Source organism: Cnephaeus nilssonii (genome assembly GCF_951640355.1).
Source record: "Cnephaeus nilssonii genome assembly, chromosome: 15".
In the NCBI taxonomy this organism is placed as follows: domain Eukaryota; kingdom Metazoa; phylum Chordata; class Mammalia; order Chiroptera; family Vespertilionidae; genus Cnephaeus; species Cnephaeus nilssonii.
In genome coordinates this window covers 23030262-23058240 of record NC_137086.1, presented here as the reverse complement: position 1 = coordinate 23058240, position 27979 = coordinate 23030262, and the positions used below count along the sequence as shown (strand labels likewise).

The following is a 27979-nucleotide window of genomic DNA, read 5'->3' as shown; positions in this document are numbered from 1 at the left end:
TACTACCAAGGCCTTCCATCTAATTTTTTAATGTGTCTCTTTTAGATTACAGCCCAGATTAAATTCCTGTATGAGGAACTTGGACTTGACAGCACCGGTGTTTTCGAGAATCTTAAGAAATATGTAAAATTCTGAAATTTTGTGGAAATTGGAAACACATGGAAATATTTCCTAGTTTTATTTGCAGTTGGGTTAGCAAAAGTGAGATATTTTTAAGTAAATGAATAGTTTATTAAAATTCGCTTCTCCTAATTTTGTTTAGTGTACATCTCACTTACACTGCTCTCTCCTTGGTGTATATGCCCCTGACCTGGGAAAACAGATTTCTAATCTCGCTCCTCAGAGGCTGTGGAGCGGGGGGTGAGGAAGGGCTGGTGGCAACAGAACGCCCCCCTCTCCCCATCGAAACAGCTTTGTGTTTGTTTTACTAAAATTTTCTTTGAACAGTTTACAAATCAAGGTCCTGCCTCTTTGCTAGTGAACATTTTTAGACACTTTAGTGGTAAGTCATGCTCTAGTTTCTGTGCCTGTATTTTGTGGAATGCGAACATACTTCACATTAAAATGCATTCGATCTTTGTAATAATCTGGGGTCCTGAGGTGTTCTGATGATCTCTATTGATGCTATGTCAAAAGTTACAAGTTCCTGCATGTGATAATTTTATTTTAAACATTATTCTTTAAAAACATTTGAGAACCTTTCCTAAAGCAGTTACATTCGAGCTGCAGACATATTTAAGAATTAATGACTGTCTGTAAAGTTCACCCAGCAGTATGCTGCACACGAAGCTACCACAAACGCTGACAGAGAACGGAAAGCCAGTGTCTTCACCTCTCCCGCAGAGGCGTCTAACAAAGGCTGTGCAGGATGTTTAACACACTGGAGTAGCACGCCCGGCTGGAAACAAAGCATCTGTCTCTGGTATCTGCTTGCTGATGCAGGAGAGTCTTTGTGTTGTATTCAAAGATGAGTCCTTCTCCCTTGTCCAGTGCAATGGCTTGCGTATCAACTTCACTTCCTTTCTTGGTGGAATTGGTACTTAACTTTATCCTCACTTTTGTGGGAATATATGAAATAGTTTCCTTTAGATTTAGCAGTGATGATTCTCCAAAATTCAGAACCACGAGGAAGACTCTGTCTATGCCATTCATTTCTCTTGTGTACACGACATAGCGGCTGTCTGTCCTCAAATAGCAAAACCAGCCCCTGCTGAGGAGCAGCTCGTTGGCATGCAGCAAACTTAATTCTTGATATAACGTTAATGCTGATCTGGGCTGAGCCCTTTGGACCTATTTAAAAAAAAAAAGTATTAAGATAAATGTTTGATTCTAATTTTTTAAAAATATCTTTAGTATCAAATAAGAAATTTCCCCAAAGATCTTGCTTCAGTTTGCCCCTTAAAATAATTACCAAACTGTAAGTAATAATAAGTGGGTAAGAGTAGTTTATTTAACTACTGATAGAAATTGCAAATGCAGGGTTTCACCTTGTCGTTGCAGTATGTACATCATCTTGGCCAGAGCTGAAGTAGAGACCAGATTGGACTCCACTTTAGGAATCCCAAAACAATGCCCATGTCAAAGTTAATGGATACTTAACTTGCCTAAATAAAAGTCCCTTCATTCTCTATTGTAACTGGCAGAAAAGCAGCCATGATGGCCACAGACTCAAAACTGCTGGTGAATTCTCTGTTCCCTTTCATAGAATTATGGGTAGGTTTGCCATAATTTCTGCAGTCATGTATTTCATGCATAGCTAATGAACAGAAAGTTGCAAAAAAGGATGCAAAGAAAATGCTGCCTAAAATAAAAATCGGTACTTTTTTTTAACCATAAAACATACATAATTTAATGTATTTATTTTTCCTTTAACATTTCAAGCATCTTCTGTTAGATAATTCCATTAATGTCATTTTAAAGGCAAAAAACTATTCTATTGAATGGTTATACCATACTTAACCATTCCCTTTCATTTCAGCATTCAAGTTTCTAATATTTTTTCTATATTCATAGTGCCCCCGCCCCCAAATTTGGATCATTTAGGATATAAATATAAGGAAGACAATTACTATGTCAAAGAGTATGGACACTTGATACATAATGCCAAATATTTCTTTATCAGAGCTGTTGCCAAATCAGTGGTAATGTTCATTTCATTATACCCCTGCCAGCCATGTTGACTGGTGGTTTTGGTGATTGTTGTTTGGGCAGGTGCCTAATGTGTAGTCTTTAATGAATATCTAATGGATGTTTAAAATACATTTATTCTGTTTACCAGGTACAACAGTATTTATGGTACATGTATATGCTATATGTATATGACCTGTCAAATTACTATTAACATTTTCTATAGCCTTAGATACTGCATGAAAAAGCATAGTTCAGTGCCACTCACATAAGAAGTGCCCGAAAAGTGTTAACTATTATTTTTGTCTACTTGATTTACCACTTACTAGAAGTATGTTGAAGTGTCTCTCTGTAATTGTGGATTTGTAAATTTCTCTGCATTTCTCACAGTACTTACTTGTTTTATATATTTTGAAGTTATTGTAGATGCATAGATTCGTGATTTGTAGTGGAATGTTCTTTTATCCATTTTTTAAAATTTGCCTTTGTCTCAATGCTTTTCATATTGAATTCTATTTTGTCTGCTATTAAATAGTTCACACCTGCTTTTGGTAACTTTCCTTTTTTTAAATAGGAAATGCATGTATACAGTATAAAACTGAATTATAAGAGTATATGAACATATAAAATAAAAAGGTTTTCTTCAACAACATCCCCTAGCTTCCCAGTCCCTCTCTCAGAGATAGACACTGTTGCTATTTACATATTCTTTCATTTTATGTATCATGAAATAAGCCATTCTGTGCCTATGCAAACATATTATAGATAATACTTTTTTCTTCTTACACAAATAGTGGCATGTTACCATTCTTACTTTTTTTTATTATTTAGTACATGTTAGAGGTGGTCTCATATCAACACACACAGAATCTCCCTCATTCTTTTTAAAAGTTGCATATCAGCCTGTTGTGCAGAATTAACCATAAATGATCCAGCTGATTGTCTGTTGATACATTTAAATCATTTCCAAAGCCTTCTGCTATTAAAAACAACTCTTCAGTAGAGATCCTTGACTCTTTGTTGTGTACAAATACTCCTAGATACAGATATCTACAAATGAAATTATTCGGTCAAAAGGTATTACGCATTTTTTCTTTTGATAGCTACAGCCAGGAGGCAAGCTTTCTTTTTGTTAGCATTTGTCCTCGATGTCTGTATTTTCTTTTTTTGTTGTTAATCCTCTAGTGAGGATATTTTTCTATTAATTTTTAGAGAGAGTGGAAGGGAGGGGGAGAGACAGAGAGAAACATCGATTGGTTCCCTCCCACACATCCCCAACCAGGTCTGGGGATCAAGCTTGCAACCAAGGTACGTGCCCTTGACCGGAATCGAACCCGTGATACTTCAGTCCACAGATCAACACTCTGTCCAAAAAGCCAAACCGGCTAAGGCCGGTGTATTTAGTTCTGTGTCTTTTGGTTTAGCCATGTCTTATGTCAGATTTTGTCTTTAGATTGCTCTAATCTGAGCGTTCTTATCTTTTATATTTGTGGTTACCATATGCTTAGACATAATGCTATAGCCTAATTTTCTCTTTAACTTACAGACTTTTTATTTTCTTCCTTTTTGGCTTTTTACTGGACGAATTGGTTATCTTTATGACATTTTCTTCCTTCTAATGTTCTTTGAAATTATACAGTTATGTCTATTCTTCTAATGGTTACTGTTAAAATTGTAATAGCCATTTAAAAATATAATATTTTATATCTTTTCTATATCTGTGCTGTCCAGTATGGTAGCCACTAGCTACTCAGCACTTGAAATGTTGCTAGCATGACACAGGAACTGAATTTTTTATTTTAATAGTCACAGTATTTAGGAAATTCATTTGCTGAACTTGGCAAATTTTATCACTATAATCGGCAAAAACCAAATGGTGTGCTTTTCTAGAACAGCTACTGCCTGTCAGTGGTGGTTCATGTCTTCAGTTTCTCCAGGTATACTGGCTTCTCTCCAGCCCACATTGATCGAACTCCTTCCTCCTTTCCCTTCCTTTCGAGGGGAGGAAAGAAGGAAGGATAGCTAGGCTTGCTGATAGACCTTCATAAAATTTCCTTAATATCTCAAAGCTCTTGGTCTTTCTAATGAAGAGTTGTATATTCTATATGATAGTTCAAATGGTACCAGTTTATATTTTCACAAAAACATGACTTGAAAGCTTTAAGAGAAGTCTATGTGATTGATTTGAAATGCATCAGGCCCTGACCCGTGTAGCCAGTTGGTTGAGCATCCACTTGTGCACCAAAAGGTTGTGGGTTCAATTACTGGTCAGGGTACCTGCCCAGATTGTGGGCTTGATCCCTAGTAGGGGGTGTGTAGGAGCAGCCAATCGATGTTTCAATTTCTCACATTGATGTTTTCCTCTTCCTTCCTCTCTCAAAATCAATTTTTAAAATAGCATCAGTTAAGGTTTTAGTATATGTTATTAGCATAGAAACTCATTTCCTGTTTCTGGAATCAGCATAAAATTTTCATTGATACTTACAGCAACATTTACAGTGTAGTAATCTGTATTGGTAGGTAACCAGGTGTGATTGCCTTCGGAAAAACCGGCATTTGAACTATTGTCCCACTGCATTGGTGACTTTGAGAGAAGGGTATCCTGTGTCAACGACCATAAAGAGAAAACAGTGGTCAGGTTAAATTAAATGAAATATAATTTGGCCATTATTTACTTCATAATTACTTAATTTCCTATACTTGAATTCATTAACATTCAATGCACAACCAGTCTCACACTTTAAATTGGAAAACAGTTCATGGCATCTTGAGTTTCCCATGGTTGGCAAACTGCAGCTCGCGAGCCACATGCGGCTCTTCGGCCCCTTGAGTGTGGCTCTTCCACAAAATACCACGGCCTGGGCGAGTCTATTTTGAAGAAGTGGCGTTAGAAGAAGTTTAAGTTTACAAAATTTGGCTCTCAAAAGAAATTTCAATTGTTGTACTGTTGACATTTGGCTCTGTTGACTGAGTTTGCTGACCACTGGACTATACTAACTGAACTTTCATACATGTTTACACTCTACTGCTTTTTCCAAAAATTGAGTAATGGAGAATTTCAAAATGTGCTATTACCAACTCATTCTGTAATACAGTGCTGATATGGTGAATTCACATATGCAGCCATGTTCAAGTGAGTCTAAATTCTGTCCTCTCTATCCAGCCTGGCTAATTGCACTATTGGTGCACACACACACACACACACACACATTTAGGAGCTGAAATAGAAAGTTTCCATTAGGGAAATTGGATCTGATACAATTGAAAGCTAATCATACAAATTATAGGTTCAAGATTATTCATCTGCCCAGAACACAATGAGAGCCATAGCCTCAGACAAAAGCAAAATAAAAACCACCCTGCCCAGCCAGTGTGGTTCAATGGTTGAGTGCTAACCCATGCATCAAGAGGTCACCAGTTGCCGAAACCGGTTTGGCTCAGTGGATAGAGCGTCGGCCTGCGGACTCAAGGGTCCCAGGTTCGATTCTGGTCAAGGGCATGTACCTTGGTTGCGGGCACATCCCCAGTAGAGGGTGTGCAAGAGGCAGCTGATCGATGTTTCTCTCTCATCGATGTTTCTAACTCTCTATCCCTCTCTCTTCCTCTCTGTAGAAAATCAATAAAATATATTAAAAAAAAAAAAAAAAGAGGTCACCGGTTCAGTTCCTGGTAAGGGCATATGCCCTGGTTGCTCAGCTCGATCCCTAGCAGGGGGTGTGCAGATGGCAACTGATGGGTGTTTCTATCCCTTCTTCCTAAAACCAGTAAAAACACATTTTTTAAAAATAAATAATAAAAACCACCCAAGTCTGAGGCTGTGCGCTACTTTTGTTAAACTAACGGGAAGAACCCAGCTGGTGTTGCTCAGTGGTTGAGCATCGACCTATGAACCAGGAAGTCAGAGTTCGATTCCCAGTCAGGTCAGGGTTGTGGGCTCCATCCCCAGTAGGGAGTGTGCAGGAGGCAGCCGATCAATGATTTTCTCATCATTGCTATTTCTTTCCCTCTCTCTGAAATCAAAAACATTTTTTTTTTAATTATCAGAAAGAATCTTGTGCTATGGTCAAGTGAGATCTACAATATAGACAAGCACTATAAAACGTTCCAAGACATGTAGAGGGTAATGAATAATATTCCAAACTCAAAACTGATTCTCAAATTTTAGTGTGCCTAAGAATTGGCTGGGAAACATCTTTAAAATGCAGATTCCTGGCCCTGGCTGGGTAGCCAGTTGGTTAGAGGGTCATCCTGATACACCAACATTGCTGGTTTAATCCCTGGTCAGGGCACATACAAGAACAAATCAATGTCTCTCTCAAATCAATCAATAAATGCAGATTCCTGGGCTCTACACAAGAAATTCAGTTCAGTTGTGTTACTAGAGGCCCGGTACATGCGCGGGAGGGGGGATGGGGGTTGCGGGGGAAGAGGGGTGTCCCTCAGCCCAGCCTGTACCCTCTCCAATCTGGGACACCTCGGGGGATGTCCGACTGCTGGTTGGCCCGATCCCCCCTGCCCCCAACTGACCTCCCCTGTTGGCCTGTTCGCCCCTAATTGCCCTCCCCTGCTGGCCATCTTATAGTGGCTATCGTGTGACGATGTGGGGCAGCCATCTTGTGATGACGTGAAGCTTTTATTAGTGTAGATAGATATATATATTTCAGAGAGGAAGGGAGAGGGAAGGAGAAACATCAGTGATGAGAGAGAATCATTGATCAGCTGCTTCCTGCACACCTCCTTCTGAGGATTGAGCCAGCAACCCAGCCATGTGCCCTGACTGGGAATCGAACTGTGACCTCCTGGTTCATAGGCCAGTTGTGTGTCTCATTTTACAAGCTCCCCAGCCTGGAAAGCTAAGAATTCTCACTGTATCAGAATAAGAAAGGAAAGAAAAATAATAATTTTCAGCTGTGAAATAGAAATAGTAAATTATTTGATTTGGCAAAAAAAAAAATGAGTATATGGTATGGAGCATGGTTAAATTATATTAACTTACGACATTATAGCTTTCGTTGAGGTTTGTGGCTAAAATATCTCCCATTCCTATTTCTTCCCCATAATAAGTAATGGGAGTTCCAGGAAGTGTGAACACAAGCATGTTCATGATGTTAACATATTCTTTCCCCAGACGAGAAGTCAGCCGGGCGTTGTCCGGTCCACCGATCTAAAAGGCATATATTTCTAAGAACACAACTGTATACAGGCATATACTTTTAAGAACACAACTCTATACACAGTTTTCCAGATTTACCATTTCACAAAAAGTTTACCAGGCGAAAGACAAGGTTGTTACCATGGATCCTTTATATCAGCAAACCTGGATTTCAATCCCAAACCTGCTACTTGCTGCTTAACTGACCAGTTCACCGTCTTGGCCATTATGATCAACAAAATAATTTACTTCACAGTGATATTGCAAATCTGGTAAGATGCGGGAGGGTGCACATTAGTATTTTTGCACATGTGGATAAGAATATTGACATGAAAAGAAACAAAAATGCTTCCCACAGAGAGCAGGATGGGGAAGAACAGGTGGGACAAGAACTTCTGATGTCTGTGACTTGAACTATTCAAAACTAATTTTAAATTAAAAGAGAAATGTACATAGCCATGTGAAAATTTTTTGTAAAGTTTTCTATTTTTACATAGCATATTTCTATGTTAAATGCTCCAATTACATATTGTAACATCTAGGCCTTATTTAAGAGTTCCTTTAAATTGCCTAACAACTCTTCCCTATACCATAACTCATGATGAAATGGGCCCTGAGAAGCTGCATCATCAATTCAAGTCAGGGAAGGAGGCAGAACCAGCCTTTGAACTTGAGTCTGAGAATAGGAATTTAGTTGCTACAATTCAAGAAAAGGGAAGTTTCTTTTTTCCTTTAGATGTACTAAAATTATCTTTACAATGATCTTTTATAGGCCACTGTAAAGTGTATTTTTACTTTTAAGGACAAGAAATTAGGTCAAATTTTGCCTGTGTTTATTCTTTTCATTACTTTAAGAGTATCTGACAAGAAACGGTGATTTTCAAGCCTAGAGCACTTTCTTTTTCAGAACTTTTCTACAAATAGTTCACAGCAGTGGACAGAGAACAGGGCCTCCCACAGGTTGAGAGGTCCCAGTCACCTATGATACCCAAGACTACGTATATGAAAAAACAAGTGCTCAAACTACATTATGAAATCTGTGGTATGGGGGCACTTCTAGAATGGTGCCGTAAGGATCTCCAAAAATCACATAAAAGGAGAACTGGCAAATCCACTTTCTCAGAACTCTGGAAATTAACTAAAGGCTTACAAAAATCCAAGAAAAACAGCTACTAGCAGATCTTGGAACGGCAAGCTTTGTGTCATTTTAACTTGCCCTGATTTCATGCCCCTCTCCTCAGATCTACGATCGCCTTGAAAACCAACAGACTTGTAACTACAGTAGCGGTGGTGGAATAGGTTTAGAATTTGCCGAAAGCTCCACCTCTAGAAGAACGGTCACTGACTTCTCTAGCAGCTGGGACTTTTTTCCTTTATCTGATCACATTCAGAGTTGCTTCTGCCCCTTCCCCAGAGCATTTACCAAAAACAACCAGTAGCAGTTGTTTAGCATTACACCTGCCAGGGGTGGTGGTACCAGCTGGGGCTGACCAGAGACTGGCCGAGAAACTTAAAGGCTGGTCAATGAGATGTCCATAGGGGCTCTGGCATATTCCTGGAATCTGGAAGGCTACACGATGTACAGGACTGTGCAGATGTCCAGGGAAGACCTGAGACTTACTGTTTCAAGGCATTTAAAGAATCTCCAATCATTAGGTGACCGATAAGCTGGATAAGCAGAGGCATGGCCACACAACAAAGAAGACAGATTGGGGAGGATTAATCCAAGAAAGTCACTAAGTAAACAGCATCAACCACTAGGGAGGAGAGTATGTAATTTCCAGAATTTTCACATTACATTTTTTAAAATACCCAGTTTTCAAAACAATAATAAAAAAGAACACAAGAGTGCAAAGAAACAGGAAAGTATGACCCATACATAAGGGGGGGCAGGCAAGTAGGAGGGGAGAAGCATTCAATAGAAAATGTGGCTGAGAAAACCCAAACATTGCACTTACTGAACAAAGACTTAAATCAACTATGATACATATGTTTCAAGGAGCTAAACGAAATCTAAAGAATTTTTTAAAGCATGATGAATAATGCCTCTTCAAATAGATATCAATAAAGAGAAATAATGAAAAAGAACCAAGTAGACATTTCAGTTGAAAAGCAAAATAAATGAAAAATTCAGTAGAGTGGCTCGACAGATTTGGCCTGGCAGAGGAATCAGCAAACTTGAAGACAGATCAATTGAGAGTATAGCCTGAGAACCAGAAGGAAAAGAATGAAGACAAATGAAAAGAACCCGGTCAGAAGCCGGGGCAAGACTAGCTCAAACAATCACCAAATAGGAGACAAACATCCTTCATTTTAGAGGTAACTTATTCCATAAGCTCACCAGCACCAGATATGCAGAGCTGGGCATGAGAACTTACCATCCAATTAGGCCATTTTCCTTCTGGTAGATGTTTCATCCAGGATGTGATAACCTCAAACACACTGTTCCCAAAAGGACTGTCTAGCCTTGTGAGGTAATCGTTGAAGGGAAAATCTGCTTCTTGGATAAAAGGCAGCCCGTAGTACATCATAGTCCTGTCAATGCTGTCCCCATAGGCTTCGGTGCCCATGAACCTGTGGGAGTTGGCAGCGTACAATGTCTTCAGGCCTAGGAACGTGCTTACATCTGATTAACAAGATGTGGGCGATGAATGCACACTATTAACCATATTGGGCTGGGACTCACTAGAAAAAGCCAGATGACCAAGAAATAAATGCTGGATCACCTGGACAATTTCTCACTGTAATAAACCCAAAGACTAGCCTAATACTAAGGCCATGTCTACGAGTTAAAACATTTAGATCTCAATATTGTTCTTTTTAGTCTAATAAAAAACTCAGTCACTTCCAGGAAGACTGGCAATTCTCATAACTCCCCTTAGAATCTTATGGATATATCTGCATATAAGGTAAGGGGAGGAGGGTTCCCTAAAAACATGCCTTGTATTTGAATCCTTGTAAAGTCTCACTTTTGTACCAGGATACACTCAGTTATTTGCCTGAAATGACCCACACCAATGCTGGCTTTTGCTGTTTGAGTCATTACGTTAATAAACAAGTGTCTCTGGAACCCAAGTGTTTCGGTTCCCATGCCATTACTACATGTGTGACCATTACCTGCATGCTCAGAGTCTCAGTTTCCTTCTCTGTAAAATGGGGATAGTAATCAGAGGACCAACTTTAAGGAGAAATTTCTTTAACTCCTTTCCTATTGATTCTGTTGAGTGATTACACAAATTTAATAAGGGTTAAGTTTATTTTGTTTATTATGTGCTAAGCACTTTTAAATGCTTCATATACATTATCTCATGTAATCTCACAACAGCTTTATAAGGATGTGACTATCACTTATTTTATATATATCCTTATCCAAGGATATGTTTCCATTGATTTTAGAGAGAGAGGAAGGGGGAGCGAGTAAGAGAGAAACATTGATGTGCAAGAGAAACATCAATTGGTTGTCTCTCCTACGTACTTGACCAGGGATCAAACCCACAACCTGGGTATCTGCTCTGACTGGGGAATTGAACCCAACACCTTTCGGTGTCCTGGACAACACTCCAACCAATTCAGCCACACCAGCGAGGACTATGACCTTTTAACTGATGAGAAAACTGAGACTTATGTGTAACTGACCAGCCCAAAGTCACACAGCCCTTATGCAGGAGTCCCTCTCAGGGCCATCTGATTCCAAAGCATGTCCCTAACCATTGTGATCTACTAATGTTTAGTTGAAACACTGGATTCATACTGTACAGGGATACCAACAGGTCAAATAATAATAATGGGTAACATTTAGATAACATTATCTTTTAATTTTCACAAAGTTCTTGTGAAATAAGTACTATGGTTAGCATTTTACAAAAGAGGAAACTGAAAATCAGCAAAGTTAAGCAACAAGAGAATATAACAGGCCCCGGCCTGAGTTATAATACACTAGAGGCCCGGTGCATGAATTCATGCACCAGTGGGGTCCCTTGGCCTGGCCTGTGGGGATCAGGTCTACACTGGCTCTCTGACATCTGCCGAGGGGTCCCGGATTGCAAGAGGGCGGTTCTTGGGTGACACACCCTGGAATCGGACTCCCTCCTCTCTGGTTCCGAGTGCGTCACCCGAGAACCGCAGTTGCCAAGTCACCGCAGCTCGGCAGCTCCTGCGTTGAGCATCTGCCCCCTGGCGGTCAGTGCGCATCATAGCTACTGGTCAGATGGTTGAACAGTTGGACAATCACTTAGACTTTTATATATATAGATTGTAATTACACAAGTTTGTTCAATTATAACTTGAACCTCCTGAGAATGCCTGGATGTAAAGGATAAACTGCTGCACCAGGAAGTAAGGAAGCACGTCCTATTGTTACCTGTATCTCCCAGGCTCCCTGCTGTGTTGGTCCATTGTCTGCCGGAGGCTCCGGACAATGTCGTGCATTCCCACCTGCGTGGTGGTGAAGTCATGGTACAGCTCTGCGTAGTGTGTGACTGTGTCCTTTGAAAATAGGACAGCACAGTTACCATCATTTCCCACGTCCAATAATGTGAATGCAGACTGTCTCTAGCACTTCCAGTGCTCAAAGGGTTGTATGGGTAAAAAATATTCATGACTATTAGTATTTCACTTGATACTTAAATTATTAACTATAAGTCTAATAAACAAATTCTAATTATCATCTAAACATTGGTAGCAAATGTATTTAACAAAATCCTCCTCCGGAACATTTAATTGTCCTAAATGCTCCCGACGTTTTTAAAGACAAAGAAAACCAATTATCTTAATGATTATAGAGCTCATTTTTATACCTATACGTTATCTGCTCACAAAGTATTAATAGCATGCATTTAAACTTGTTTGTTTTGTTTGTTTGTTTACCACTTCTAGCCTTTATTTTCACTGTTATACTCTCCAGGGTTTCAGAAATTTTTCCTGGTCCATATGCTATGCCTTCCCACGGTTAAACAGTCTAGAATCCAAAGAAAAGTTTGTATCTAGCACAAGCCAAGGTCGTAGGTCCGGGGATGGACATGGACAGCCTGGAAAATCCAAACCTGAGTTACCATTCATTCCGTGGACCCTTTTTTGGAAAACAGGTGAACTTACAGGTAAATTTTTTGGAATCTCAGGTCTCTTCCTGAAATTACATAATCTTTACATTTTTCTTGGATAGCACACAAATCCCATTGTTCTGATCATTTGTCAAGATTGACAAGGTATGCCTTTTCTATGACATCTCATTATTAATTACCAAGATTATTTCGAGATTTCTTCTTCAAAGATAAGCGCTTCTCTTTGGGACTACTGGCTACCTTATCACCTTTCCCCCCCTTCTTATTGAAAGTCACGTGCGAAAAAAAAGAGACAATCATAACATTCAGTTCATGATGTGCTATCATAATTAGCCCATGCACGGCCAACTTCTCTTTAGGTAATTGGTTTGTTTTAATGAAGTCATAGTACCCATAAATTTAGGACAAAAGCTTGATAATACACTTGATATCCATATGAATTTCACTTAACTTTATAAAAGGGACATCATTCTATGTATGATAATTTTAGGTATTTTTTTGCTACTCATTACATTGCTAAGATTCACCTGTATTGCTATGTGTCACTGTAATGCATTTATTTTGACATTCCATTGTGTAAATATACAAATCCATTATTCTGAAATGCATTTCAGGACTACTGTCTACTTGGCCTTGAAAACAGAGTGACTGTAGAGTGGTGGTGGACCCGAGGAAGAGAGTGGCATGTGATTAGTATCTCTCATCAGTGATGGGGGAGGAGTGGGGGCCTGGAGGTTGAGAACCACAGGTGTAGCACCACAGAGAGCCCAGATTCTGTAGTGAGCTAGGCTTGGTTGTAACTCCATTTATCACCTCTCATCCCTGATAAGTTCATTTCTCTAAGATTTGCTAAATGGGGATCATGAAACCACTCTCATAAGGTATTCCTAAGTAAACAGCACACAGTGTACAATAGACCAGGGGTGGGGACCCTTCTTTTCTCGGCCAAGGGCCATTTGGGTATTTATAACCTCGCTCACGGTCCATACAAAATTATCAAGTTAAAAATTAGCCTGCTCTATTTGGTCAAACATTTAATTACCTCACCCCTAATGCCTTGGCAAGGCCAGACCAAATGATTTTGGGGGCCTTAAACGGCCTTCGGGCCGGACATCCCCCACCCCTGCAATAGACTCTCAGCAAGTGTTAATGCTGTGCCCGTCCACCTGTGTGCTCTTTAATGAGCACAACAGCGCCTGGGGAACTTGAGTGAGATGCCAAAACTGCAGTGAGCAGTGGTGGCCCTTGGAAGAGTCCACACTGTCCACGCCCTCAGGACCCTTGTCACTGAAGGACTCCTCACGGGGCCCCTGGCTCCTGAGCGAACCAGGGGAAGGGAACATCGATCGGGTCATATGCATTTGAAACTCCTCTGGGTTCGCTAAAGAAAATGATTTAAAGCGCTTCCTACAGACAGGACAGAACGCATCTCTGGTAACTGGTGTCTCCGACTAAAAAAGAAAAAACACTCATGACATTTTCAGAAAAGGGGGCGGGGGGGAGCTAAAGCAATACTTTACCGGGGTCTGGTTCTTATTCACTTGGATCTCATCTCTCAGATGTTTTGCTTCCAGAAGAAACTTCACAGCCTCGAAACTGAAGCCATCGACACCCTTGGAGAGCCAGAACTGAATAATTTCCTAAAACGAAGAAGTAAAATACTTGGTTACATTAAAGACATTATCACAATGTTTAATAAGGATTTTGTCTGTTAATAAAGCAGCCATCTCCCCACCCAAAACATGCAAGCACTCATAGTGTATTTCCATCTATTTAGCATAGTAGTGTCTCAGTAGAATAAACTCAAAAACTGTATTTATAGACTCCCATGCTTCCCTCGTATTTGAATTCCGAATGTTACGTTTGCAACTGATGTTATAAGCATGTTTGCAAAGTTGAAAGAATCCATTCAAAATGAAAGATCGGACTCAGGAGAAACTGGGACCATATCTTCCGCATGCCCGGCTTCTTAACCCTGCCTCCAAACTGAGAGAAAATAGAACCAGTGAAGCACCCGGTCATGAATGGCCCTTCCACCAGACCGGGAGACTCCCGAGGCAAGTCTGCTTCGTTTCCATTTCCCTGGCCTCTGACACGCCGCCGGTCCTTAGGGAAGCAGTCCTTCCTGCACTAAAGAGGGACGTGCAGCAGCCGGAATGAGTCGGATATGGTGTGGTCCTGTTGGGACACCTAAGGAGTATGGCATGTTCCCTGACTTCGAGGCATCTACAGAATAGTCGGGGAACGCGGGTTACCTAAGAATGCAAGGCCGAGCGCAGGTCAACCTCCTAAGAGGAGAGTTCTCTGTCTGCCGGGCTGTTGGAGCTCCAAGAAGATTGAATTTAATGTGGGTGGGTGGGTGCTACCAGAGAAGTGGCCAGTGGGATTCCATCAGGGAGTGAGATGAGGAAGAACATTCTGGGCCTGCTGGTGTGGCTCAGTTGACAGTGTTGTCCCATGCACCAGGTGGTCACAAGCTTGATTCCTGGTCACATGCCCGGGTTGTAACTCAATCCCCAGTCGGGGGCATGTCTCTCTCTCCCTCTCCCTTCCTCTCTCTAAAATCAATGAAGAAGAAGGAGGAGGAGGAGGAGGAGGAGGAGGAGGAGGAGGAGGAGGAGGAGGAGAACAACAACCACAACAACAACATTGTGGACTGTTAGTGGACAGCATGAACCAGTCGTGGAGGGCAGAAACTGACTTGACTTGGCCTGTACTGGGGCAGTTGGGAGGACGAGGCTCTTGAAAAGCAGAGGGCCTAGTTCTCAGCTCCCCCTCCCACCATGAGGCATCCCCTCGCAGCCTGGCCTATTCCAGCACTGACCCTTATATGAAGCGACAGTGAGTGGCTCTCCCCACATTGCTCGTGGCTCATCCCTTGCTGAATGGAAGGTTTCATATTAGAGCAGAACCACCTGCGATTCAAAGTATTAGAGTTAAGTAGCCAACTTTCACCTGCTGAAGGGAACAGAGCCCTGGCCGGTTTTGCTCAGTGGATAGAGAGTTGGCCCAAGGACTAAAGGTCCCAGGGTTCGATTCTGGCCAAGGGCACGTACCTCGGTTGCAGACTAAATCCTGGTCGGGGCTCATATTGATGTGTCTCTCTCACATCAATGTTTCTATCTCTCTCTCTCCCCTCCCCCTCCCTTCTACTCTCTAAAAATCAATGGAAAAATATCCTTGAGTGAGGATTTAAAAAATAATAATAAGTATTTGAGTTACAACTCTGGGCCAGGCACTTAGCTGAGCTCTGGAACTACAACCATGAGCAAAATACAACCGACAGGTCTGTCTTCAGAGTATTTTTAGAATCCCCAACTAGACAATCAACTTGTAATGCAAAAAATATTTAAATCAAAGCCAGGATAAAGCTTTCAAGGAGAGGAACAAGGTAATAAAGAGGGTGAAATAGTAAGGTTTGCCCAGGAATCAGCACTGCAGGATGACAAGAAGTGAGGGCAGATGGTGAGAGACGGAGCTAGAAAAGTCAACAGATATTGAGGCACCTCATTTGTAGAACAGGATCTAGGTCGCTTTAGGGTCCAAGCTTAAAGACCCCTCACTTGTACGAGCCCCTTCTTCCCACCGTCTTTCCTCCTTCTAAATAAACACTCATTTCTCTGCACCTAATTTTACAGTCTTTTTATTTTAAGAAGACCCCAAATGTGTAGAAACTTCAGACTCCACACAACCGGGACCCACCTCCAGGTGGCGCTGTTCTTTACAAGAGGGAACAATGACAGAATCAGGGTGGGGGTGAAGCACAAATAGCTATAATCCAGCCAAGCAAGCAGCCCCTGACAAAAATGTGGAAACCATTAAACACCAAGATGCTGTAAACATGAAGCTTCTGAGCACTCATTTCCTGGAATAAAGCGACTAGTGGGTCCTTATCCTCTTAGGGGTTCTCAGCCTCATTAACTATTGGCCCGACATTAAAGAATGAGAAATGTGTGCACCAGCAAAGGTTGACGGCCTTGGCAGGGGTTTTCACTTTAGTCCAGTAAGAGATATTATCATTGTTCGATGAAGCCAAACAGCAAAAGCTGGATGCTTATTTTTGAGAGTCATTTTAAAGGCTGAGGTTTTCACTCAGACAATCCCAAATTTGCTGTTGAAAAAGATTTGCTTCATGCTATTTATGCTCTTGACCAGGTGAGAAAACAGAGCACCAGGTTTTAATCACTAACCCTCTTTTACTCCAATTAAGCTCTCCCTGGGTGCCGGGTGTGGAAATGGGCACAGAGCCTGGTTCTGCCAGGACCGGATGACCCATGTAGGTGCCACAGGACTCTGGGGGTAGTACACTGTGTCCCCGATTCCTGTCTAACTCCCATGACATCACACAGTCCTGGTTTTCCACCAGGCACCTGTTCATTCTTTTCTCCCTAAGCAATTCACTGCTCTGAGTAAAAAAGGAATTATTTCAGCATGATTGATATCCAAATTCACAAAACCTTGAGCCAAACCTTTCCTAAAAAGCCAGGTTTGGGAAAGAGAAGCTCTGCTCTTACATGTGATGATCGCTAAGACTTCCTTTTGATAATGACATAAACCCCAGGTCATCCATTGTAAGAGGGAATGAGAAAGTCTAAGATAGCCCTAACCGGGTTGGCTCAGTGGATAGAACGTCGGCCTGTGGACTCAAGGGTCCCAGGTTCAATTCCGGTCAAGGGCATGTACCTTGGTTGCGGGCACATCCCCGGTAGGGGGTGTGCAGGAGGTAGCTGATTGATGTTTCTCTCTCATCGATGTTTCTCTCTTTCCCTCTCCCTTCCTCTCTGTAAAAAATCAATAAAATGTATTTTTTTTAAAGTCTAGGATATACAGAGAGAATACTATATTCTCTGAGTATAGGCAACGGGGGGGGGGGGGGAAAGAGGGGGGACTGACCACAGTGCTGCTCAGAAGTCTTGGTAAAATTCTTTGCTAAGTCCTCCAGGAGCCGGGAGTAGAGGAAGGAAGGATCACGGGCTCTGGAATATGAGCTACCATCGAGCTACCGTCCCGTCTCCCTCACCGCCCAGCTGCAAGAGTTAGGGCATCAGCATGGCCTCATTAAACCTTAAATAAAATAAAACCCACCTGCAGGGTGTCTGTGAGGTAAAGGAGGTATTCCTGCTAGAGTCAACTGACATTTTGGCCTTTAAATTTCCTGAACTCTCTGCCATGTTTGGCGCCGCTGACTAACCTCGTTTTCTACAAATACATCCCTTCGCTGCAGGACGCCCCGCTCCTGGTTTGTCACTCCTTGTCTGTCTACTCAACAGGCCTTTAGAGCTCCCTAGGGTTCCACCTTATACCTTCTCTTCATTTCACTTCACAACAGTATTTACTCATTTATCTATCCACTTATTGATTATTTAACAAGTACTTACATAATAAAGAATACAGTGTCCAACGTGCACTACAAAGGTCAATCCCCAAACAACCCTGTGAGGTATGTACTATTATCGTTCCTATTTTACCAACGAGGGAACTGAGGCACAGGGAGATGGAATACCTTGGCCAAGGTCATACAGTAAGTAAGTGGTGGCAGCAGAACGGGAACCCTATGGCACACTTACCGATTCACCCACTTGACCTCTCCAGGCCTCCGTTTTCCCGTTTATCAAATAAGAGATTGACGTTTATCTGATGTTTATTTTTTTTTAATTGGAAGGTCCACCAACACCTGGCCCTCATTCCCACATAACAACAACCAGCTCGAGCTAAGTAGCAACTGACCCCCTGCTCATCACAGCCAGCCTGGCTCTCTCCCTGGTATTAGCTGTCTGACCTCTGCAGGCATTATCCATCCGTCAACAAGTCCCAAAGTTCCATCTCTAGACCAGACATTTCCCTGAGCTCCTTGACCTAACAGTTGGATGTCTCACAGAGAGAGCACAAACTACATAACTAAGACATCCCCTCCCCATTGCCTGTGTCTCCCATCTCAGGAAATGGCACCATCACCCAGTCAGCATTCAAATCCCAAATCCGGGAGTCACACCAGACTCCTCTCCAAGTCCTGATGATTTCTCTGCAAATCCACACCACCTCATTGGTCCAACGCCCAGCATTTCTTCCCTGATTACTGTACCACCCTCTTTCCTGGCCTCTCTCTGCCTCCAAACCTGCTCTACTCCCTCTTCTCCAAAGCCAGATTTATTTTTCAAAATACAAATCAAATATTATTTTTCTAAGACCTTTCACACCTACAGCCTTACCACAACCTTCAATGCCGCTCAGACCTAGGTCCTCTCTAGTCTTGTTGAATCAAGCTCCCGCTCTATACGCCATGTCCCAGCCATGTTGGGAAACTCCTGACACTTCTAATGTGCCATTCTCCATGCTTTCTCTCTGCTTGAAACACTCCCACCCATGCCTCTCAACCTGGCTCATTTGTCCTCGTCCATTAGTTATCATTGCTTCACCTGAAAAACCTCCCCTGATCTCTCCCACTCCATGACTCCACACCCAGGTTAGGGGCCTTCCCTGTGCACTCCTACTTCCCACCGTCATGGTCCCTCAGCACACTTCATTGTAATTGCCTGCTTGTCTACCACCCGTTAGGCCAGTGATGGCGAACCTATGACACGCGTGTCAGCACTGACACGTGTAGCCATTTCTGATGACACGCGGCCGCTGAGGTGGCCGCATGCCGAGGATGAAACATTTGCTGCTCCTGAGGAGAAACATTTGCGAAATAATGTTTTTTCCTCAAAGTGACATACTACCCGAGTTATGCTCAGTTTTTTGGCGAAGTTTGACACACCAAGCTCAAAAGGTTGCCCATCACTGCGTTAGGCACAGGGGCAACTCAGAGCTCCGGTAGGTACCAGGTGTTTCTGCCTCCCTCCCATTTCGATTATTTTGGGTTAAAGGAAGGAAGGCACTACTAGCATATCTGAGAGTCTATGTTTGCATCTGACTGACTCCTTAATCCCAGAATTTAATGACACAACTTGATTTTTCCCCGCACAGTTATTGTTCAACATAAAGTGTATCAGATAACCACTTAAGCTCCACGTCATAGAGAAGTCTGAGTAGGTGTCTATACTCACTTTTATTTCTTCTTGAACATCAGGATTGCGGAAATTTAAATCAGGTTGCTCTTTTGTAAACTGGTGAAAATAACATTGGTTTCGTACATCGTCAAAGTGCCAACTGGAATTTCCATATACACTTAGCTAGCAAACAGAAAATAGCAAATCAGTTACTTGGTATCATTCATATGATGGTAGTGTGCATAAAAAACGTGATAATTACCATCCCTGACCCTCATCCCAGGCTGAGTGTACAAATCCCTAGAGTTGTCCTTCCAGGGAGAGGATTAGGCAAATTAATTCCTAAAATGCCACCCAATGGCCTAATCTCTCCAAACGTGGTTTCGATGTGTTGCAAAATCCATCTGTTTTTCAATGTTGTCCAGATGTTCTCTTTAGCATGACATGAACAAATGTCCCAAGGCAGAGCCCTGAGGAATTCTCACATTTAAGGACCCTTGGAGTAGACTGACTGAGAAGGAGTGGTGGACATGTAGGAGAGTCAACCAGGGGAGTCATGGCATGGAGCCGAGGATGTGAGCGTTCCCAGAAAGAGAAAATCAGTACAGTGTCAAATACTGCATGCATTGTTTTCTTTTTATTAGTTGGAAGACCTAGTAACAGTGGGTCCACATTTCTATGGTAACAACTGGCTGCTGCCTTTTGAGGAAACATACCCTTGCCAGCTCACCTCATGGCCCACCTAGACACAAACCAGGATAAGGCGTTTACAATATATATAACCGAGAAAAAAAGAATCGGTATCTGGAATACAAGAAGAACTACACAAATCCATTTCAGAGGGACCAGCAATTCAACAAAAAAATGGGGGTTGGGGGGTAGGGAAGCCATAAACAGGTGTTTCACAGAAACAGAAGCTCAAGTGAATAGATATGTGAAAAGATATTCAACATTATTAGTTATTAGATAAATCATCATTAGCAATTAGATAAATGTAAAATGAAGACTTCAATGTGTTACCAATTTATGTTCACTTGGTAAAAATTACGAAGTCTGGCAGTACCAGCAATTAATGAGAATATGTATTTTTATGCTGTTGGAAGGGATATAAATTGGTACAACCACATCGATAATCAATTTGGCATTATCTTTGTAGAGTTAAGCATGTGGTATCCTGCCCCCAGTAACTGTGCTCCGAGTTATTTGCCTTCATGAAGCTCTTTCACACATGCCCCGGTAAGTGTGAAACAGATTAATGAGAATGTTTACGATGGCATCATTAATAGTAAAAACAACCGAAAACAGCCCAACTTTCCATTAGCTAAGGAGTAGGTAAGTAGCTCAGCTGAGGTGGGCTCAGTGGTTGAGCATTGACCTATGAACCAGGAGATCACAGTTCGATTCCCAGTCGGGGCTCATGTCTGGGTTTCGAGTTCGATCCCAGTGTGGGACATGCAACAGGCAGCCAATCAATGATTCCCTCTCATCATTGATGTTTCTATATTTCTCTCCCTCTCCCTCCCTCTCTGAAATCAATTAAAAAAAAAAAAATATATATATATATATAATAAAAGTGTAATATGCTAATTAGCCGGGATGAAGCCAGGGCTGCAGCCGCAGGATCGAGGCAGCCGCTGCAGGTGGGAGGGAGGGATCCAGGCAGCCACTCGCAGCTGCGAGGAAGAATCTAGGCAGCTGCAGCTGAGAAGGCCTACTCTTGCACAAATTTCGTGCATCAGGCCTCTAGTATCCTACCTAATAAAATGGTAATATGTAAATTACCATCACTCCGCTACACCCACGATTGGGCCAGAGGGAGGCGCAGGGGCGGGACTTGGGGTGGCCGGGGTAGCCGATTGGGCCAGCGGGATGCTGAGCTCGCGTTGCCAGTGGCGGCACGAGCTCAGCGTCTGCACCATGGCTGTGCTGCAGAACAGAAGGGGCCTCTGGGGCAGCGAGCTCACATCCCTCCACGGACCATCAAAAGCGGGGGAGCTGGGTGCCTGTCTGCTCTGGCACCAGGCCTTTCAGAAGCCTCCGCCGCGCCGGAGGCTTCTGAAAGGCCTGGTGCACCAGCGGACAGGCACCCAGCTCCCCCGCGATCGAAAGCGAAGCGTGTAGGGGACCCTACACGTACATGATTCAATCATGCACTGGGCCTCTAATATATATATATGTGTGTGTGTGTGTGTGTGTGTGTATATATATATATATATATATATATATATATATATATATATGTGTGTGTATATATATATATATATACACACACACACACACACACACACACACACACATCTTACCTTATAATAGACAAATATGCAAATTGACCACACCTTCGCTATGCCCAAGCCACGCCCACCAACCAAGCCATGCCCACCAACCACGCCCACCAGGAAACCGTTGCAGGGACGTTGGGGTGTGGCGGAGCCCAAGGCCGGGAAAGCCTCGGGCGGAGGCTTTCCCAGCCTTGGGCACCAGCGGGGAGCCTGCACGGATCGCAGGAAACCACTGGGGGTCGGCTCCTGCGATCGGTAGCAGGGATGTTGGGTGCGGCCGAGCCCAAGGCCACCGCCCGGGGCCAAGCCCCGACCCTAAAAGAAGGCAGGCGGTGGCCACAGCCAAGGCCTGGGTCCCCGGTGCCGGCAGAAAACTGGTGCAGGCAGCCAGGTGAATGAAGGTCTATTGCACGAATCTTCGTGCAAACGGGCTACTAGTATATATATATAAAGAGTAGGTAAGTAAATCATAGAATATTTACACAGTGAAATTGTATGAGTCACGCATACCAAAACTACATGAATGAATATAGAGAACAATGAGGGGAAAAAAGCCAGGGCGGGCTTCCTGGATTTTTATTTGTAAATCTGGTAACCTCTGTTGCAAAAGAAGTGATTAAGAGGGTGGGAGTGGGGGCAGGCAGGTTTGCTGGCTACTGTTCTCTCTTTGAACAGCAGAGTTTACTGCTGAGAGTGATAAGATAGGGAGAATGCATTTAGGTTGTTTGCAGAGGAGGGAGGGCGTTGATCTGTTGGACTTCCCAAAGAGACCGGATGGCTCACTTCAGGTGGGGCAATGGGTGTGTGCTACTTCCAAAGGCAAAGGTTCAGAGAAGAAAAGTGGATAGTTGGGTTCAGTTATGACTAGGGTTTTGTTGGATGGGAAGGCAAAATGTCAGAAAGGCGAGGGGGTGTGGAGCGTAGCAAGACACTTATGAAACTTCTGGGGCATGGAATCTAAGTGGGACAAAGTGAGAAGTGAGGGAAGGAGGGAAGGAAAGGCTAATAGAGAGTATAGGTTTTAATCTACTAGAATGCATTAGCTCTACAATGAAATCAGAAATCCAAACGACATTGGGAGGCTTGGGCACCTTATTTTTATTTGTTTGGGAAACTTTCCCCTTCTCATAAACAATACCCATTAGTTTTGTGTGTGTGTGTGTGTGTGTGTGTGTGTGTGTGTGTGTGTGTGTGTGTGTGTTTTCTTTAAAAGGGCTTTATAAATATCCAGTTTAATCCCCAAAGATCTGATCATTTTTATTTTATAAACCAGGCAAGTGGGTACTTACCCAATTGTTGGGTGGTGTGGTTATGCCATTTTCATGGGAACAGTTATGCCAGATATAATAATCAGCATATTTCCCTGTCCGGGTACGACTCCATTGAAACCAAGCATGTTTATCACTGGTGTGGTTTGGTATGAAATCGATGATTAATTTTAAACCTAATGAATGAAAATGTTTCAAATGTTAGGTAAAGATTATATTAGAATCATACATGACAGATAAGGAAAAAATGCTTTACGGAAGCATTTAGGGAAATGCTTTTTTCAAACCCCACCCCTCTGACCCAGTGTCCATTTGGTTTACCTCTATCATGTATGGCTGCAACCAGATTCTCAAAATCTTTCATTGTTCCAAAAATGGGATCGATTTCTCGGAAATCTACAATAGCGTGTCGGAAATCTTTAAGGGATGATTTATAAAATGAAGTAATCCAAACAGTTTTTATATTTAAAGTTGTGATATAGTCCAGTTTATCTTGAATACCTAAAGAAAAGAAAAAAATCAAGTCCATGAAAAAAAAAAAAGTAAATAAAGTTTGGGTGTTTTGGTTGAAGGATTAAAAATTAAAGGAATATGCTTAAAATCAAAATATGTATATGGAGACAGAATTTGAATTTGAGTGAAAATTCAAATAGCAAGGTTTAGTTCTACAAACAACAGCAAATTAGTCTTCTAGCAATAACCTTTAACATAGCTACAATAACATAAAACCTGTCTGTGGCTTGTTCATTTTCCACATTTAAAACCAAGATACAGTATTGTGAATTCACTCTACACATGGTTTTTGAGCACCTGATTTAGGCCCCATGCTGGGCTAAGAGCCAAGGAACAGAGAAGAATAACACACGGCCCCTGAGGGTCCCTTCGTCTAAACTGCGCTGTCCAGTGTGAGAGCCTCTTGCCACCTGGGCTATTGAGCATTTGAATGTGACTAAGTCTGAACTGAGTTGTGCTGTAAATAGAGAACACACTGGATTTTGAAAACCTAGTATGAAAAGAAAGAATGTCAAAAATCTCATTAATATTTTTATTGTGATTATATGTTGAAATATTAACCAAAGTACATTATTAAAATTAATTCACCTGATTTTTAAAAATTATTTTAATGTGGCTCCTAACAAATGTAAGGTTACATATGTAATTCTATTTCCTCTGGACAGTGCTGAAGACGAGAACGTAGATGGGAATTCTAGACTTGGCTGAGAAGAGGTGCGGGAATGAAACGCTTTGTACTTGGAACCTTGTAGGGTAATTAGCAGATAGTATGGTGGTTTGTTGTTCTTTTTAAATATATATCTTTATTGATTTCAGAGAGGAAGGGAGAGGGAGAGAGAAATAGAAACATCAATGATGAGAGAGAATCACTGATTGGCTGCCTTCTGCACACACCCTACTGGGGATCAAGCCTGCAACCTGGTCATATGCCCTTGGCCAGAATCGAACCTGGGACCCTTCAGTCCGCAGGCCGACGCTCTATCCACTGAGCCAAACTGGCTAGGGCTATGGTAGTTTTTTGTCTGTTTGTTTGCTTGCTTGCTTCTAATTCAGAGTTTTAAATGTAGGCCCAGGAGTTGTCTAGTATTCAATCTCCAGTAACTTTCAGTGGGACCCCTATAAGCCTCCTACAGTCAGAGCCTGTCAGTGTCTCACTGCAGGGCAGAGGTCACTGTGCCCCAAACACAGTCACCTGCCTCTGGCATGGGGCTCTTCCCCTGTCACAGGCTGCCCATTTTTGTCCTTGTTGTGCATCAATTCCCCCATATGGGTAGCTCTGAGACCTCACAGTGTGTCAACAGGCAGCAAAAGAATTTTGATTTAAGTCAGGACAACAGCATGATATATCTTAAGAATGGGCACAAAGGAACAAGATGATAAAAACAATGGGCTGGACAGACACAAAGCAGAAGTAAAAAAGGGATCCCAGATTCACATTCTAGTCTAGGGGACAGAAGGCAATCACCAAAACCAAACTGAAACCTACAATGGTTTCTTCAAATAATAACAAAAGCCCCTCAACCTCAAGGACCAATACCTATTGATTACAGGAAGCAGCCAGCTCTTCAAGAAAAAGTTATTGGAAATGACTAATGTAAGAGATGAATGGGGTATACAGGTATCCCCCACTTTTTGAAAGTCCCATGGCTCCACTTTGCTTTTTTTTAAAAAAACACCTACATTAATACCTGGTTTTGCTAACTGAAAGCAATCGAAGAGGGTTTTCATTTTCAAGAAAAAAGGTGAAAAGCGAAAAAACCGTGTTTAGCATTTGTTTTTGCAGCAGCTGTTACAGAGGCGGTGGTACCCTGAGCAGCTGAGAATGGCCCTGCCAAGCTCCTTCCAGGGAACTATGCTCAGCATCCCAGCATCAAGCCCCATAGCCTTGAACTGTGTCTGAGCATCTGCATTTTATCTCTATTTTGTGCCTCTGTTAGCAAGCTGTGCCCTGTATATCGTATTTTTTTCTGCTTTTACTATATGTTAGTGTTACTTTAGATTTTATGTGTTACTTGGTATGATTTGATAGGTTATGTTTGGATCTGGGGATGCTCAACAATTTCCCATATACATTCATGGTGATTGCTCCTTCACCCCTGCCCCTTTACCTTATAAAAGGCTTCACAGGAATGCTTTACTTGTGCATGGGCGGGGTGGGGGAAAGGACTGTGTCTAGAAGACAGTTACAAAGGGAGAACCAGGAAGTGGGGAATGTATCTTTGGGTTTAGGGAGTTTAGGTCTATTTTGTCAAAAACTATCCCTTTTGCTAAGCACATACCACATAAAAGGCAGCAGGTGCTAGGGCCATTGGGGGTTGGGGTGGGTGGAGGGGTGTGGAAGCGAAGTCACCCAGCCCATGACAAGGCGGTGTCAGAAGGTGCCATAAACAAAGTCCAAAGCACAGCAGGAACTCGGGAGGGAGGGCAGCACGCTGATGAGGAAGGATTAGAGGGAGGAAATAAACATGAATGCAGGAAATGGGTCTGAACTGCATCTTGAAGGACTAACAGTATTTCTTTTTTTTTTTTTTTTAATTTTTATGACTAACAGTATTTCAATTAGTGAAGATATAGGACAATTTTTAAAAAGAGAGAAAATGATATGAGTGTGCGAAAGAAAAGTTGGAGATTTTGAGTTTATTTGTATTATTTTAAGGTTAGATTAAGCTCATTCCTACTCCCCACACTCAGTTAAATAACCATTCTGTTTTCCATTCTTTAAACCAAATACCACTATCAGAAACAACCATATAAAATAAAATAAAAAAACCCTATAGTTTCTTTCCTTTTTTTTTTTAATTGATTTGAGAGAGAGAGAGAGAGAGAGAGAGAGAGAAGGGAGAGAAACATCAATCTTTTATTCCACTTATTGATGCATTTATTGATTAAATTTAATTAAATAAATTAATACACAACCTTAGTGTATTGGGACGATGCTCTAACCAACTGAGCTACGAGGCCAGGGCCAGTTTGTTTATTTCTCCTTGCCGCCCTTAACTAGGGTGACCATATCAACAGATTTCCCCAGGACAGTTCCAGTTTATACCTGCTGTCTGGCATAATTTTACATTTTTACAATAATTTAAACAATAAATAAGGACATGCTACACTTAACTCACTAGGAGATTATCAGTGTAACTTTAAAATACAATTTTTACTTCTCCTTTATATTTAATATAACATAGATATTGTTTTAAATAGCCTTTAATTCAATTAATGACCAGCACACTGCTATGCCTTTTTTCCTTTCCTTCATTTCTCAGCATTTATGCTTTAAAGACTCAGCCTATACTTTCTAATGACATCACAATATTTTGCTGAAATACTACTTACGTTTTATTCACTGATAAGAAACTCTCGGCCAGACTGCCCACCTAGCCACTACATGTGATGGCAAAGAAATTCCAAGCTGCCACTGTGAGATGATCGGCTATAGAGTGCACAGAAGCAGGACACTTTCAGGAGGAACCCTGCCCTACGTAAGAAGTCAGAATTGATGACCAACCAAGCATGTGTACTTAGTGAGAAGTACATTAAACAAATTTGGGGCGGGGGGCGGGGGGAGGCTCAAAGGCCTCCAAGTAGTCTTTCATCATGTGGGAAGAATTTCTGGGTTTTGCTGAATGGCTTTTAAAAACATCACAAAGTGTGACCAGTCCTACTGGACTGTGCTTACCATACAACCTGGACATAATTCGGTTTCAAGGACAGAGAATGCCACAAACCCACCCCATCCTGGCCCCACCCAACACTTTCTCCCCCAGGCACCTTTAAGATCTCCGTTCCCATCCTGGTCGCTGTCCTTGAACGATCTGGGATAGATCTGGTACATGGGTCCTGCCTGCCACCAGTCCAGGCACTTGGGAGAGACGGCGATCATGGCTATGGTGCCGGACGTGAGCACCAGCACAGCAGCCACGGTGAGCCAGAAGAGGACCTCGCGGGGCACCCGGTACCGGGCCTGGCCTGAGAAGTGGAACAGCACCTCCTTGGGCATCCCTGCGTAGGGCTGGATGTCCTTGAAGTCGAGCTCCCTGGGGCCAAGGATGCCCACGGAGCAGTGCTGCGGGCTGTCCATTGGGCTGCCTGGATCTGGGTCCTTTTCTAGGATGTCTTCATTTTGGACAAACCCATTGTTTGTTCGGCATCCCTTCACATCCATTCCAATAGAGTCTCTCTTGCTTTTCTTCTCAGCCATGTCTCACTGTCTTATCCCTGAGAAGTGCCTTCCTGCAGTAACAAAGGTGGATTACTGAAATGCTTGGTCATGTTAATGAGCTTGTGTGGTTTATAAATAAACCTGGCAGACAAAGTCCAGCCAAGGAAGAAAGGGTAAAGATAAAGGGTGTTATAAAAAGTCCTCTTTAACCTAGGAATAAACCTAACTAAGGAGGTAAAAGACCTATACGCAGAAAACTATAGGACACTGAAAAAAGAGATAGAGGAAGATGTAAACAGATGGAAGAACATACCATGTTCGTGGATTGGTAGAATCAACATCATTAAAATGTCCATACTACCCAAAGCAATCTATAGATTCAATGCACTCCCCATTAAAATACCAACGGCATATTTCACAGACCTTGAAAGA

General features: G+C 42.2%; 2 protein-coding genes across 8 annotated transcripts in view; one reads left to right on the top strand and one right to left on the bottom strand.

Annotated features, from left to right (window-relative positions):
* Positions 1-849, top strand: part of PREPL (prolyl endopeptidase like) — a 32312-nt gene extending 31463 nt beyond the window's left edge. For 4 of the 7 annotated variants that reach the window (XM_079792758.1, XM_079792757.1, XM_079792756.1 and 1 more), the window contains one exon: positions 46-847. In XM_079792758.1, the coding sequence (XP_079648884.1) occupies positions 46-135 (90 nt within the window). In that variant the 3' untranslated portion in view covers positions 136-847. Of the gene's footprint in view, positions 1-45 lie in introns of all 7 variants that reach the window. The other 3 variants (XM_079792753.1, XM_079792752.1, XM_079792754.1) reach the window with 2 other exon arrangements.
* Positions 850-27886, bottom strand: SLC3A1 (solute carrier family 3 member 1; the record flags this gene model as incomplete). Its single annotated transcript, XM_079792760.1, has 10 exons — positions 27157-27886; positions 23197-23376; positions 22897-23051; positions 19386-19511; positions 13860-13979; positions 11640-11764; positions 9658-9853; positions 7124-7291; positions 4613-4729; positions 850-1290 (listed from the first exon to the last, which is right to left on the bottom strand). Exons 1-10 carry the CDS (start codon positions 27584-27586, stop codon positions 850-852), a joined length of 2058 nt encoding a protein of 685 aa, XP_079648886.1. The 5' UTR covers positions 27587-27886.
* Positions 27887-27979: the final 93 nt, after the last annotated feature.